At 37.5% G+C, this 15831-nt stretch overlaps 1 protein-coding gene across 14 annotated transcripts in view; it reads left to right on the top strand.

Moving 5' to 3' along the window:
• DENND4A (DENN domain containing 4A) overlaps positions 1 to 15831 on the top strand; it is a 144645-nt gene that overhangs the window by 114281 nt on the left and 14533 nt on the right. For all 14 annotated transcript variants that reach the window (XM_013059495.2, XM_013059492.2, XM_045067530.1 and 11 more), the window contains 5 exons: positions 2113 to 3212; positions 8048 to 8237; positions 13072 to 13166; positions 14677 to 14852; positions 14947 to 15093. In XM_013059495.2, coding sequence (XP_012914949.1) covers positions 2113 to 3212; positions 8048 to 8237; positions 13072 to 13166; positions 14677 to 14852; positions 14947 to 15093 — 1708 coding nt within the window. The remainder of the gene's footprint in view (positions 1 to 2112; positions 3213 to 8047; positions 8238 to 13071; positions 13167 to 14676; positions 14853 to 14946; positions 15094 to 15831) is intronic.

The following is a 15831-nucleotide window of genomic DNA, read 5'->3' as shown; positions in this document are numbered from 1 at the left end:
TAGAACGTTCTAAATCTGAAAAGAGGCTAGTATTTCAGCTAGGAATTCTTTCAGCTTAAGACTCAGGAAATATGATTAGCAGTCACTTACACACATCAAGGGTTTTCTCCTCAATTAAGAAATTCAAAGGTAAACAGTTGCTCAAGATGTTAATTCCAGGGCTTCGCCATCAGTTCTCTGGACCTGACCATATTTATAATACGAGCACTGGCAACTTCATGCATCACCTGTCTGTGTGAGGCAGAAAAAAAATGGGGAAGGGAACCACATCTATCCCCTTTTATCAGGAAAACAAAAATTTTCCAGAAACCTTCAGTAATTACCACTTTAACACTACTGGCCAGAATTATGTCATAGAACCGCCTGACTCAAGGAATTGAAATCGTTTTTGGCTCTGTCTTAGAGGCATGCAGCACCCTGCATAGTCTGGTGGAATTAGCATGTGTGTGAACCTGAGATTGGACTAACTTAACTGTACATGGCCAGATAGTATTTTAGGCCTTGTAGACCACATACTGTTCTGTCACCTGTTCTTTTTTGTAGTATGTGACTGTCAATGTAAAATCCTTTGTGTCTGTACAAAAACAGTCCACAGTCCAGATTTGGCTCAGAACCATAGTTCGGCAACCCCTGGTATAGTTGGATAACCAGCTTTATTTGTCTTCAGGCCGTAACATGGTTTTGACTTTGCAAGGGGATCCCCTGCCCACCGATTTAAGTGCAATCCCAGTGTACTGTTTTAGGATATAAGCTCCCTTCAGGTCTTTGATGATATTTGATCGTCAAGCAGAGGTTTCCTAGAATGTTCCAAGAAAGTATACTTTTGGTTTCTCATGCCCTTAGTCATAGGTGATAAAGAGACAAAGAATAGACTTTACCTTTCTGCTTTGCTATTTTCCTTGTTAATGGTATATGCTTATTACATTACTAGTTTGTAGGCTCTTATGGTCTCCAGTATTCCCTTTTACGGCCTATCCTGTTACCTAAATGCATCACATGGCAGGAAAAAGGCACATTTTTAGTAATTGCCTTGTTATAGCACACTAGTTCTGTTGGATAAGCATATAAAAAGAATAGTTGACAATACCATACCTAGACTAATGCTTTAGAAGACTCCCACAAAATAAGGACAATTAAAGTGATCAGAAATCTGACTTGCTGCTTTCAGCATTAGTTCCTGAGTAATTTGGCAAAAAGCAGTGAAATGTTTCTGAGTAGAAAATAGCCATTCACATTTAACTGGTATAAATTTGCAAACCATATATAAAATAAAGGTAAAATTATTTAGCAACATCTATAGTCATAAGATTTAGAGTTTTAAAATAATCCTTATATATGGATAAAGTGAACATAGCTGCCTTTTATTTGGTTTAGTTTAGTGTTTTTGGTTTTGTTTTTCATTTTTATAGGTAGAAGATTCAGAATCTAAAGGTCATCTAGTTTAACCACAATTGTATAACCATTGTCTAATAAATTTAGTGGAATTAATATAAATGTATTATTATTATTAAATAAGAAAGGTACATTAAAAAAATTTTTAATATAAGAAAGGTACATTAAAAAAATTTTTTTTGAGTACAGACAGTATTACATTAGTTTCAGCGTACAGAACAGTGATTCAGCTTTTCTCTACGTATGCTGTCCTCGCCGCAGTTGTAGCTGCCATCTGTCACCATATAATGCTATTACAATCTCACTGACCATATTCCCCCTGCCTTTTATTCCCGTGACGTATTTCTTCTCTGAAAGCCTGTATCTCCCATTCTAATAAAGGTAAATATTAATCTTAATTTAAAAGTTTTAAAAAGCAGCACATGCTTATGTCTCAGCACATACCCTTTATATTTGAATCCCACTTCCGTCACTTACAGACTGGGTAACTTCGGGCTAGCTAATTCATCTGTCTGAGTGTCAGTTTCCCCTCATCCCATAAGGATGTTGGCATGATTACAGTAGATAATGTAAGTCAAGTGCCTAGTTATAGTGTCTGTCAAATAGCAGGCACTCTGCGAGTACTTGCTATTATCATTTTCATTCCTAGTATTTTAAATATTTAAGATATATCTGCACATTACATTTTTCATTGCTAAAAACACTCTTCTTCTTTTTCAGAAAGTACATCTGAGCTGCTGTTACTGTCATCTTTTGAAGGTACAAATGAAACAGGAAACAGTCAAAGTAGGTGCTTCAGGAAAAGGCATAAAAGTGACAACGAACCTAATTTGCAGCAGCAACTGTCCTGGGGAAGCAGAAACCGCAATCTTAGTGGAGGAGTGCTGATGGGACTCATGCTCAATAGAATCAACCAGGAGGCAAACCCTGGAGATATGGTCGAAAAACTAGGAGCTGATGCAAAAATTCTTTCAAACGTTATCTCAAAAAGCACAAGACCAACTAGTCTTGATATTGGGAAGCCACCTTTAAGATCAAAAAGAGACAGTCTAGAAAAGGAATTTAGTGATGACGATACACCTTTCGATGGTTCTCATGGTTTGGCAGATAAAGTGGATTCTCCTGTTATTTTTGATTTGGAAGACTTAGACAGTGAGACAGATGGGTCAAAAGTGAGTTACCCTGCTTTGCAAAACCCCAAGAGGATTCAGCGTATGAGCAGCAGCTTTTCAGTAAAACCTTCTGAAAAAACGGATGTTGCCACAGGATTTGATCCCCTCTCTCTTTTGGTTGCTGAGACTGAGCAGCAGCAAAAAGAGGAGGAAGAAGAGGATGACGAAGATAGCAGAAGTGTTTCAACACCATCCGCCAGGCGTGACTTAGCCGAAGAGATTGTGATGTATATGAATAACATGAGCAGTCCTTTGACCAGCCGCACGCCAAGCATTGATTTACAACGGGCATGTGATGACAAATCAACCAGTAAGAAAAGTCCAACATTGGTCAAGGCGTGCAGAAGATCTAGCCTGCCTCCCCATTCTCCAAGGCCAATGAGACTTACCAAATCTAAAAGTTATACAAAAACTGAGGAGAGACCACGGGACAGACTCTGGTCTTCTCCAGCCTTTTCACCTTCTTGCCCATTTAGGGAAGAATCTCAAGATGCATTAACTCATTCATCACCTTCATTTAATTTAGATACACTGCTGGTACCTAAACTAGATGTTCTAAGGAACAGTATGTTCACTGCTGGGAAAGGAGTTGCAGAGAAAGCCAGCAAATGGTATTCAAGATTCACCATGTATACCACGTCATCTAAAGTAAGTTTTCTACTTTACCTTTTGCCTTCCTCCACTACCAAAGTACATTTCTTGCAAAAATGTCCATTTTTACCATGCTCCTTGAACACAACTTTACCAAAAAGATTGAATGCATAAAGTTTGTAAGTATCACAACTTGAACTTGGATAATAAGGAATGAAAATTCATTAAGGTTATGTTACAAACATATTATAAGTACAGTTTTAAAAGAAAATGACTTGTAGCTGGAGTAAAAATCAGTGTCATATGAAAATGCTTACTGAGCTTTATTATTTCCTTCAAAATGCAGATTTTTTTTTTTCAGGTAGTGTCTAGCATGCCTTCAAAAATTACTGGCTGACATAGGATTTTTCCTCCTAGTTCAGATGGAGTAGCTTGTAATAAACCTATATACACATCTCCCAAGAGCAAAGAACTAAATGAAATATAAAAAATCTGTTTAAAGTAATCAGAGAATTGCTAAAGCAACTAGAAAGTAGAGGTACAAGATTCTAGCCAGAATTGCAGAGATGAGCCCAAAGTTCTACAGCTGCTTCCCCCTAATGGTGTTTGTTGAGAGCAAGGGGTTGCAAATCCAGGTTTTGCCTTAAAGGACTGAGGAGAGCTAGTGGGGGACCTAGAGCTTTTGGATCTTGTGGAACTGGATAGACAAAAATGGAGGCTTGAGGGTCCTCAGGTTCACTGGTTTTTTTCCTTCAAGACTTTTTCCAAATACTGATACTGCATGAAGCAGGAGACTAAAAAGGTAAGCAGAAAGTCTCTGACAAAGAAGAGTTTTCAGCAGTTCGTGGTGCTGGGAATAGTCACAAAGAGTTCATAAATTTTAGGGGCGGGTGGAAGAGATAGAAGCCGGAAGAGCTTTGGCAACCACACCAAGCCCTTTGTTGGAAGCCCTGCAGAGCCATGCCTTAGGAGCATTGGCAAACCAGAGTTGGACTACACCTGACCAAAACTGCAGCCTAGGCTTGACTCAGGTCAGCCTGTGATTGGACTGTCAGACTCTCTGACACATGAAAAACTGTGTCCTTTTGGGAGGAACAGAATATCATCTGGAGTCCTTATAGTTTTTTATATTATTTAATTAAAAATAGCCATACCCAGAGATAGTATCATAACTTAAAAAACAAAAGAAAAATGCAGGTGATCCTAGTATTTAAATAAGAGGCTTTGAAATAATTCTAATATGTTCGAGAAAATCAAGGGAAAGCTGAAGAAAAACAGCTGCAAAGGTAGAAAATTTCACCAGATAATTAACTATTTTAAAAAATCAAGTATAAACTTGAGAACCGAAAAAGACATGAAATTAAAAATGCAGTAGTTGGATTTAACAGCAGACAAAATACAGAAAAAGAAAGTTCATAAACTAGATGGAAACTCAGTAGAAAATATCCACTCTGAAGCAGATTGGAAATCAAACGGAAAATTTAAAAAACGAATATAGGATTTAGTGAAAACGTCTAACACTGATGTAATTGAGTTCCAGAAGAGGACAGAATGAGATAGAAGGAACATTTAAAAAGTGAATTGCCAAAAATTTTCCCGAAGTGATTAAAGATGGCAACTCACATATTTAGAAGATCTACAAATGTCAAGCAGAATAAATGCAAAGAAAACCATACTTATGGATCTAATTTTAAGACAGATGGAAATGGAATACAAAGAGGAAATCTTAAAAGTAGTCAAAGAGCTATCTTACCTTCAAATGGAAAAACAGTAAGAAACTGCCACTTGTGTTCTGAACAAAGAAGCCTCTTGCTAATTTAAATACTAGGATCACCTGAATTTTTCTTTGATATCAGAAGACCCTGGAAAGATTCCTTCTGAGCACTGAAGGACAATAACCGTCACCGTATTTTCCTACACCCAGCAAATATCATCTTTAAAAATGAGGGTGAGGGGTGCCTGGGTGGCTCAGTCAGTTGAGCATCATCGGACCCTTGGTTTCAGCTCTGGTCATGATCTCAGGGTTGTGGGATCAGGCTCTGAGCTCAGTGGGGAATCTGCCTTAAGATTCTCTCCTTCTGCCCCTCTCATGGGGGGCGGGGTGTCAGAGTGTGTGTGTGTGTGTGTGTGTGTGTGTGTGTGTGTGTTGTGGGTTCTCTTTTTCTCTCTCTCAAATAAATAAATAAATCTTTTTTTAAAAAATCAAAATGGGGAGCCTGGGTGGCTCAGTGGGTTAAAGCCTCTGCCTTCAGCTCAGGTCATGGTCATGGGGTCCTGAGATCAAGCCTGGCATCAGGCTGTCTGCTCAGCAGGGAGTCTGCCTCCCCCTCTCTCTCTGCCTGCCTCTCTGCCTACTCGTGATCTCTGTCTGTCAAATAAATAAATAAAATATTTTTTAAAAAATCAAAATAAAAGTGAGGGTGATAGTCCTACCTCCACTGGAGACATAAAGCTGCTAAAGCCCATCCCTCCCACTGATTATAACTGAAAACCCCAGAAAAAATGCAAAAAAAAAAAAAAATCTAAGGATTCTGAAGAACCAGGCAGATTGTAGGGGCAACACAGACAGATGTGAATCCCCCATTTTCTTTTCTTATGCATCTCTACCCCAAGAGCAGGCTCCAGTCACAGTGTGATGTGACACCTCTGGCAGATGAAAATTCAAGAGAAAACCCCTGGTTCCTGGACAGAGGAGCCAGAGAAGTGGACATCTGTGAGCTGGAGAGTTTGAGGGGAATCTGAGAGAAGGGGATTCCCAGATTCTGTGAATGGCCAACACAAGTATCAAGCCTAGTTCTTGAGCTCCACATAACATAGGATAAAAGTGAACCAGCAGAGATGAGTCTTACAGAAGTGACTAAGAATTAAGTCACTGTCTACAAAAATTGAAACACAAATTACAGTCTGAACATAACTGAACATAACTCAGTAACAAATCCTGCTTAACAAAAGCATCAGTGTTCTCCAAGATATTATAACAGTACCCAACCACACAGCATAACATTCACAATGCCAAAATAAAATCCAGAATTACTTGATTTATCAAGTAATTGGTTAATTGATAAAACCAGTTCTCAAGGGAAAGACAACCCTGAGATGACCCAGATGTTGGAATTATCCTGACAGAAACTCTGAAGTCGCTATCATAACTAGGTTCCCTGAAGTTAAAGAAAAACACATTCAAAATAAATGAAAAGGAAGGAATTGTCAGCAAGAAATAGAAACTATTTTTTTAAAAAGCACATTTTATAACTAAAAAAAAAAAAAAAAAAAAAAACTCTGAAGTCATTGGATGGGTTCAATAGCAGAATGGAGAAGATAGAGGAAAAAAATCCACTGAACATAAAGACTGAGTAATAGAAGTTATCCAATTAGAAGAACAGAGAGAGAAAAACCTTTTGCAAAATGAACGGAACCTCAGAGACTTGTGGGACAGTATTAAAAGGAATAACATATAATTGGGGTTCCAGAAGTATGAGAGGAAAAGATTGTGGTAGAAAAGATACCTGAAGAAATAAATAATGAAGAAACAAGTAAATAAGAAATAACTTCTCAAATTTGGTGAAGGATTTAGATTTACAGATAAAAGAAGCACAGTAAACTATAGACAGAATAAACACAAGGAAAACCACTTCTACACACACATAAGCAAACTGCTAAAAAGCGAAAATGCCCATCTGCTAATAAAATGGCTGCTGGGAAGAAAAAATTTAAAGACTTGAAAACTGTTAAAGAAAAATGACACAGAGGAATAAGGATTTGAAAAACCATATATTTTTTACCACAATCCGTGAACCAAAGAATACATGCAAACAACACCTTGTAATTGTTAAAAGAACTGTCAACCCAGAATTTTATATCCAGTGAAAATATCCTTCAGGGGGAAAGGTGAAATAAAAACATTTTCAGATAAAAGAAGAGAATCCTGGCCAGCAGACCTGTTATGTGAGCTAGGCTAAAGGAAGTTCTTCAGGCTGAAGAAAAATAATACCACAGAGAAAACTGGATCTGCAGGAATGAAGGAGAAATAGAATATGTGGTAAATAGTTAATATAAAAGACTACTTTTGTTCCTCTTAAGTAATTGCCCAAAACAAAAATTATGACATTATCTTATGGAATATTCGATATATGTCATGTCTTATGGTGATAAAGGGATTCACTCTGCTGATAGTCACTGTAGTTACTATATACCAAGTGGTACAGTATAACTTTAAGTAGACTGTAAATGACTGGATGTGTATGATTCCTAGAGCACCTGCTTTTTAAAATATAATGAGATATAGTGGAAAAGCCAATATAGATATTCACATAATCCTAAAAATAACAACTCAACACACACTCAACATGACTAGAAAAAAATAAGTTGTATTATCTGGGCAATAGAATTGTAGATACTTAAATATTTTTTCTTTATACAAAAATTCATATTGACTAGATTTTCTTAATGTATGGTTGGTATAACCAGAAAAACATTGAACTTACAGTTTGGTGTTCTCAAGAATGAAAACTGGAAATACATCTCCTTGAAACCTAGATTATTATGGAAAATAATAAAATGTAAATATACATGAAATTTTAAAAGAATAAAATTCAGTTCTAATGGTATCATCCTGGGAGGAAAATGAACAGTAAACAAAGCTTCAAAATCAGCAAGATTATCTAACCAACAGGTCTCTCTACTTCATGTAACTAAAAATGCTATCTAAATGATTTCCCACCTGTGTTTGTCCAAATTAATAGCCCTTGTATAATTGGTGGTTTTATTTCTATAGACTTAATGTTGATTAACTGATCATCTGGGTGATTAAACATTTCCTCTGCTTTAGGAGTGACATTTTAAATAATTAAATTTAAATATGAAGGAAATTAAGCTTATAATTATGTCCTTAGGATCAAAGTTCTGATCGTACCAGTCTTTCTTCAGTGGGAGCCCAGGATTCCGAATCTACCTCTTTAACAGATGAAGATGTTTGCCATGAATTGGAAGGAGCCACTTCCTCCCAAGAGAGCAGTGCCATTTCAGGGACTAAGGGAATTGATTTCAGCAGAACAAGCCTGGAAAGTTCTGCCTCCTTAGAAGGTTTGTCCAGTTTGGTCCTACTGCATTTATATGTCATGTCTTTACCTTTTTTCCTTGTTTTAATTTTGCAAAAGATTTACATGGCTCCAAAGTCAAAACAGTAAGAACCAGGGCACTTGTAGAACGAGCTCTGCTGTCCATCTCCACCCCTGCATCTTGTTTTCTCCCTGTGCCTAGAAGTAACCATTTTTATTCATTTTGATTTATCCTTCCATTGTTGTTTCTTTAAAAATATAAGGATATCTTCTTACTCAAAAAGTAATGTACCTTCCCATTCTTTGTGTTTTTCATTTAACAGTATATCCTAAAGATCATTCCATATCATCACATTGCATTGTTCCTTACTCATTTTTACGGTTGCATAATCATCTGTGGATATATCAGAGTTTATTTTAATCACTTCCCTACTGATGGATATTAAGTATCTAGTCTTTGACTATTATAAATAATGCTATGATGCATATATGTCATTATATTTTTGCAAGGGTATCTTTGAAAGATACAAATTCTTCCTTGAAGTGATGCTGCCAAAGTTGCCTTCCCTGGGGGTATATACTAGTTAGCATTCCCAGTGGCAGTATATAAGAATACCTATTTCCTCACAGCATGTCAACAAAATATGTTGGCAGACTTTGGGATTTTTGCCACCTGATCAATGAGGACTGTATTTCAGTTTAGTTTTCATTCCTCTTGTAAGTTGAGTAACTATTTATATGTTTAAGGACTATTTGTATTTCTTTTTCCGTGGACTACCTTTGTCACTTGTTGGCCCCTTTTTAAAAAAAGTTTTATTAGTTCTTATATAGCAATATATAGTCTCATATAATTGCCAGATACTTTCTCCAATTTTGTCAAGTTTTTGTGCGTTGTTTTTTTGTTGCTGTTGTTGTTTGGGGTTTTGGGGGGGGAGGGGTTTGCCACACAGAAATTTTTAATTTTATGTCATCAAATTTATCAGTACTTCCCTCCTGCTTCTGGATTTGGAGATATTAGGGAAAATGTCCCCTTCCCTAGGCTCACCAGTGCTTTCTTCTGACACTTCTTTGGTTTTCTTTTTAGCATTTTCTGAGATCAATAAACCTCCTGTGAAAAGGACTGTATCTTAAATATTTTAGGTTTTGTGGGCCACACACCTCTCTGTCACATATTCTTTGTTATCATTTTCTTTTTCTAACTAATGTAGAAACCATTCTTAGCTTCCGTACACAAGTGCATTTGACTCCCGATTTAGATATTTAATCCATTTGAAATGTATCCTAGGATATGGTGTGAGGAATGGATTCACTATAATATTTTTTGATGTGCACCTTTGTACTTTCAAAAAGCTTTTATTGGGGCACCTGGGTGGCTCAGTCATTAAGCTTCATGACCTTCAGCTCAGGTCATGATCCCGGGCCGGGTCCTGGGACCTAGCAGTGCATCTGGCTCCCTGCTTGGTGAGAAGCCTGATTCTCCCTCTCTCGCTACATCTCTTTCTCTCTCTGTCAAATAAATAAATAAAAATCTTAAAAAAAAAAAAGCCTTTATTGTAGGGACTTTCAAATGTACACAGAAGTGGAAAGAATAGCCCAATGAACCCCCATTTACCCTTTACCCAATTGCAACAGTTATCAACAAACGGCCAATCTTGTTTAATCTTTCCCTCTCCTATAGTCCCACTATTTTTTCCTTGCCCAGTGGATTATTTTAAAGTAAATACCAGACAGCATATAATTTTATTCATCAATACTTCCATATGTAACTCTAAAATATAAGGACTTTAATGTTTTATATTGTTTAAAAAATGGAATTCAACCAAATAAATTTGAAGATCTAACTAGCTTTACTAACAATTGATGAAACAGGCAGCATCCCAAGAGGGGAGCCCCAAGAACTGTACAAAATGGAAGGTTTTTATAGAAGAAGGATGAGGTAAGAAAGTTATTAGCAAAAGAGAAAGATATTCCAGGCAAAGTCACTTTCCCTTAGGGGGAAATGCAAGGGGTCTTATCATGCAGATTGCTTCATCTTACTTTGCATGATGGAGGGATGCATGTGGCAGACTCCCAGACACTGGCCAGAAAATTCCTGACTGACTACTCTGAGCAAGTTGAAACTGCAGTTAGATTAGGTGTTAAGCCCCAGTTGGGAACTCAGCCTGAGTGATGTCATTGTGGGTCAGTGGTTTTTCTTTTCAAAAAAAAATTTTAACAATTAAAAAAAATTATGTATTTGATAAACTTACTTTTAATTTTATTAATGTTATGCATGTAATGTGTACACTTTTATGTATGTAAATACATTTCAGAAATTGAGGACATCTGAGTAACCAGCACTTAGATCAAAAAACAGAATGCTGACAATATCCAGAACCTCCTCTCATGCACACATCTGGTCACTGCCCCCTCATGGATAAACATTCTCTTCTAACACTATGTGTTAGCATGTTCTGTTTGGAACATGTACAGTATATATCCTTTGTGACTCATTCATATTTTTAAAACATAATTGTAATGCTATTACATTTTTTAATGTTTTGATCAATATAAAATTTCATATCAAATATTTAATTTAAATATAAGGTCCACTTGTTGCATTTGGCTAATATGTCTGTTAACTTCCTCTTTGTTCTCTCTTTTTCTCCCTCTTGTCATCCATTCATGAAGAAATCAGGTGATTAGCTCCCTCACCCCTTTTTTAAACTTACAAGAACAATTTGTTGTGCTAAGAAATAAACCTCATAACCTGATTCATATTTATTAAAGTGAATATTCTGTGCTCCAGATTGTGAAAGGGAGGCTCCCCACATAAATGATTTCATTAGTCAAGGCTGATAGAAGGTACAAGAAAGCAATTCTGAACTAGCTTTAGCAGAGAAGGATTACAGAGGGTTGTGGGGAACCATCCAGGGAAGGTACTGCAGTTCCACCAGCTGTAAGCAGATTACAGGTTGTTGGAGGCTTCAGCCCTCTCTGTCCCTCTCAACCCATCTGTGAAGCCGGCCTAGGACCAGTGGTGGTCCTCTAGAGCTATCTTCTTTTCCCATTGTCATTTATTTACTGAAGCAATCAGGGCATTCCTCCGGATCATGCTGATTGCATCCCTATGATTGTGAAGAGGGAGAGCTAGGTTCCTTTCTCACGAGTTGAAGAATGAATCTTGTGGACAAAGGGGAGTGAGTAAAGTGATAAAAAGTTTTATTAAGTGGTTATACAAAAAAAGCTCTCAGGAATGAGGTGGGTCCCGCCAGGTTTGCCAGTATGGGCCTCCGCTAACATGCCTTAACATTCTTGTGACATCTTGGTTTGAATAAGGACTGGTGATAACATCTTTAATGGCTTACTTCTTCTTTGGGCTCTGGTTATTCTTGTTCACAATGTTACTGCCATTAAAGACCTCACCTCTGATGCCCAGGACAGGGTGGTCTGGTTTGTTCCCTTATCTCTGGTTTCCTTATGCCTCAGCATTTCTGGGATTACTGTGAGCCTGATCACATAGCCCCCTGCCTATCTCTCCCTACCTAGCCCCTCCTGTCCCTTACTCAGTGAGACCCTTCAGATGTGTATCAGTGGGTCATATACTTGGGGGATAATTGCCAACATGTATCTGGGGGCTGGGGGAAAGATAAAGGAAGTTTCCAAAGGAATTTTTGTATGTTAATGTAGACTTACAGGATGGGGTGGGGGGCTGGGGGTCGGGTGGGATTGCCTTTTGCCCTAGCAAAGTGTCACCATCCAGGAAGTTGAGTCCTTAGAGGAATGTCACTCTGCCCACCTCAAGGACTTGTCAATGGGCTGCAAGTAGTAAGGAAATTTGATAATTTTTCTTCTGCCTTGTTTCCCACATACATTGGTGTTTAGCATGCTTTTTCCTGTCTTCTTTATTTCTTGTGGATTGGCAATTTATCCCATTACTTACTTTTTTTACCCTTACTTTATAAAAATATAAGTGTTCATTCGTAACATTTAGTAACTCTGAGAAAAAAGAGAAAGAAAAAGTATAGGTTACCTCCCAGTTTTATTAACAAGATATAGCCACTGTCAACAATTGATTTGACCACAGAACTCCCCTTACTTTTTGTTGTTGCCATCGTTTTAATACCTACTAATATCCATTACTCTTAAGAATATATCTGGAAATTCCTCATGTTTCAGAACAAGATTGCTGTACCACATCTTAAAAGATCGTGAAAACATAGAGAATTGCCAGTAAATCTTTTTATGATTGGAACTGAAATTAGCTATTTTATATGTTTTAGACTTTAGAACTAAGTACATTCTTATATTTTAAACATGGAAAAAGAGAAACTGCAAATTAGTAATTAAAAATAACTGGAATGCCTTGTAGCCTGTACCCACAAAGTACTTCATAAGTGAGTAGCCTGTACCCAAGACTACTTCATAAGTGAGTAATGAGGCTAGGGTTTCCCACCCCCTCGCATGTGGGAAGCCGTAGAATCAGAGCACATTTCCTTGAGTTTGTACTCAGAACAAAAATGCATGCCTTTTTTGTTTTTCCCCTAAATTACCTTTGCTATTTTGAGTAGAACAGTTGTACATTTTGTCAGAGAATTTACAGAGGTAGAAAAGATTTTCATGGGGCACCTGGGTGGCTCAGTGGGCTAAAGCCTCTGCCTTCGGCTTAGGTCATGATCCCAGGTCCTGGGATCAAGCCCTGAGCCCTACATGGGGCTCTTTGCCCAGCAGGGAGCCTGCTTCCTCCACTCTCTCTGCCCGCCTCTCTGTCTACTTGTGATCTCTGTCAAATAAATAAATAAAATCCTTTTTAAAAAAAAGATTTTCATATCCTTTCTCATTAATTGTAATGGTTTTGCTTGTTTTCTAATAATGAACAGGATCCCTGTCAAAGTTTGCCTTACCTGGGAAAGCAGAAGTGGCATCTTCCTGCAACACAAGTAATACAAATATCTTCCAGAACTATGCAATGGAGGTATGGTTTTAATCCAAAGAGCGTCTTCCTTTATTCCTTACGCTACTCCCTCCTAGAACTTATATTCCCTAAGTATTCAGGGTCAGGGGCAAAGTAATAAAAAGTTAAATATGTAGCATCTGAAAATGTCAGAATGTATATTGTAGCTGAATAAATTTAAAATCTCCAGTATTTCAGAATACTGAAGTCATACTACTTCATCTCTGTTTAGGAAAGTCCCATACTTCTTCTGGGATTTATCAGCGTACAAAAGCATTTCCATTTTCAGTATTTCTAGTTTCCCTTACTATCTCTGTGTTCTTTTTGAACTTTTATTTCACATTTGAACCTCTTAAAAACCAATTCTGCTATGCAGACACACTTTTGTGATGAGAGGACATGGAGTGTTCTGGCATTTATGTCCCCATTCCCCATCATGTTTTTCATTTCTTGTGTCAGTTTGATGTGGTTATCTGCTGGAGATGCTGCTGTGTATCTTTTTTTCTCACAATGAAAAAGTTATGTTTTTACAGTTTAAAAGTTTTCCCTAACTTTTGTATAGAAATTGCGTCCAGGGGTGCCTAGGTGGCTCAGTCATTAAGCGTCTGCGTCCGGCTCAGGTCATGATCCCAGGGTGCTGGGATAGGGTCCTGTATCAGGCTCCCTGCTCCAAAGGGAGTCTGCTTTTCCGTCTCCCACTCCCCCTGTTTGTGTTCCCTCTCTCACTTTGTCTCTCTCTGTCAAATAAATAAAATCTTTAAAAAAAAAAAAAGAAAAAAATTGCTTCCAAATACATTTTTGAGTGTTGTTGCTTCTTCAGACCAGTTTGCCTAAATTTGGAAAATAGATTTGCATGTAGCTGGGAAATAACTATGAGCACAGATATTACAGTTGACCCAAGTTTCTCATGTCTTCAGGAATTTCTGTATTTTATTCATGTAATGACAGCATTTACATTCATCTATAGCAACACTTCTTAAACTGTCTTTAGTGACAGACCAGGGTTTTGTTGGGGTTTTTAATTTCCAATCTGTCCTGGTTGCTACTCTTGTGAAAATGTGTCTTGATCACAAACTTAGATATTGCAGCAATGACCAATTTCTTTAAGGGTTTCTAAGTCCTCTTCTCAATTTCTTTACTTAACACAAATCAAAAAGAGTTTGTGGACCCACACTTGTCTGGTGACTACACTATGAGTAGCACACAGACCCATAATATGTAATTACAAATACCTATTTTGGATATTAGTAAATTAATGCTTGGATTTGCTTTTTCACTAATAAAACCATGGCAGGTTTTATAGTAATTATAATAGTAAGGTTCCCTTTCTTAAGTGCAAGTTTCCCTTTCAGGTAAAAACTTTGAAATCAATTTAGCTGAATGTAATCTATTTTTGTTTGTTTATTTGTTTGCTTGTAAATTCTGAATCCTTCTGACTTACAGTTTTCTAATAGACTTATGGATTGAAGTGGTTTTTAATTCATAATATCTCCAACAGGCTCACTTTGTAAAGTGTTGTTTTCTCCCATAGGTTCTTATCTCAAGTTGCTCTCGGTGTAGAACATGTGATTGTCTTGTCCATGATGAGGAAATCATGGCTGGCTGGACAGCAGATGATTCAAATCTCAATACTACATGCCCATTTTGTGGCAATCTTTTCTTGCCCTTTCTGAATATTGAAATAAGAGATTTAAGACGGCCTGGAAGGTAATGATTTGTGCTTTCTTTTTCCTTCATGTTTAAGGATTGTATTTACTAGAATATCTCTTTTCTCAAAAACTTCCTTTAATTCACATTGCAGATACTTTCTGAAGTCAAGCCCATCTACAGAAAATATGCATTTTCCATCCTCTTTTTCAACTCAGACAAGGCAGTCTTGTATCTCAACATCAGCATCTGGTCTTGACACATCTGTTATTTCTGTTCAAGGGAATTTTGATCTCAATAGGTAATTATAATTCTGTGGAACGGTGTTTTAACATGCATTGCACATGTTTCTGAAAATAACAGAAAAATCAGCTGACCATTTAAAATTTCTAGTCTCGCCCGGGTGGCTCAGTTGGTTAAGCTTCCGATTCTTGATTTCGGCTGAGCCCGTGATCTCGGTGTCATAGGGTTGAGCCCCACATCAGGCTCTGCACTGGGCCGTGGAGTCTGCTTGTGATTCTCTCTCTCCCTTTCCCTCTGCCTTGCTTGCAGCACATGTGCTCTCTCAAATTTCCATGTATAATAAACTTATAATCTGAAGTTATTTCCCTAATTAAAATAGTATTAAAATTCTCTAATAACCTAAATGTTTAAACAGTTACAGTTTATGCTTTATGAATCCCCAGAGTTTAAGCTGTATAATTCTTATAGGATAATGTTTACTACTGTTTTAAAAGTAAAAATAACACCTGGAACACCTGGACTGGCTCAGCGGGTAGAGCATGTGACTCTTGATCTCAGGGTCATGAGTTCAAGCCCCACATTGAATGTGGAACCTACTTTAAAAAAAAAAAAGGGTGCCTGGGTGGCTCAGTGGGTTAAGCCGCTGCCTTCGGCTCAGGTCATGATCTCAGGGTCCTGGGATTGAGTCCCGCATTGGGCTCTCTGCTCAGCAGGGAGCCTGCTTCCCTTCCTCTCTCTCTGCCTGCCTCTCTACCTATTTGTGATCTCTCTCTGTCAAATAAATAAATAAAATCTT

Source organism: Mustela putorius, unplaced genomic scaffold (assembly GCF_011764305.1).
Source record: "Mustela putorius furo isolate JIRA1106 unplaced genomic scaffold, ASM1176430v1.1 tig00003896_pilon_pilon_pilon, whole genome shotgun sequence".
NCBI lineage: Eukaryota > Metazoa > Chordata > Mammalia > Carnivora > Mustelidae > Mustela > Mustela putorius.
This window is presented reverse-complemented; position numbering and strand designations above follow the sequence as displayed.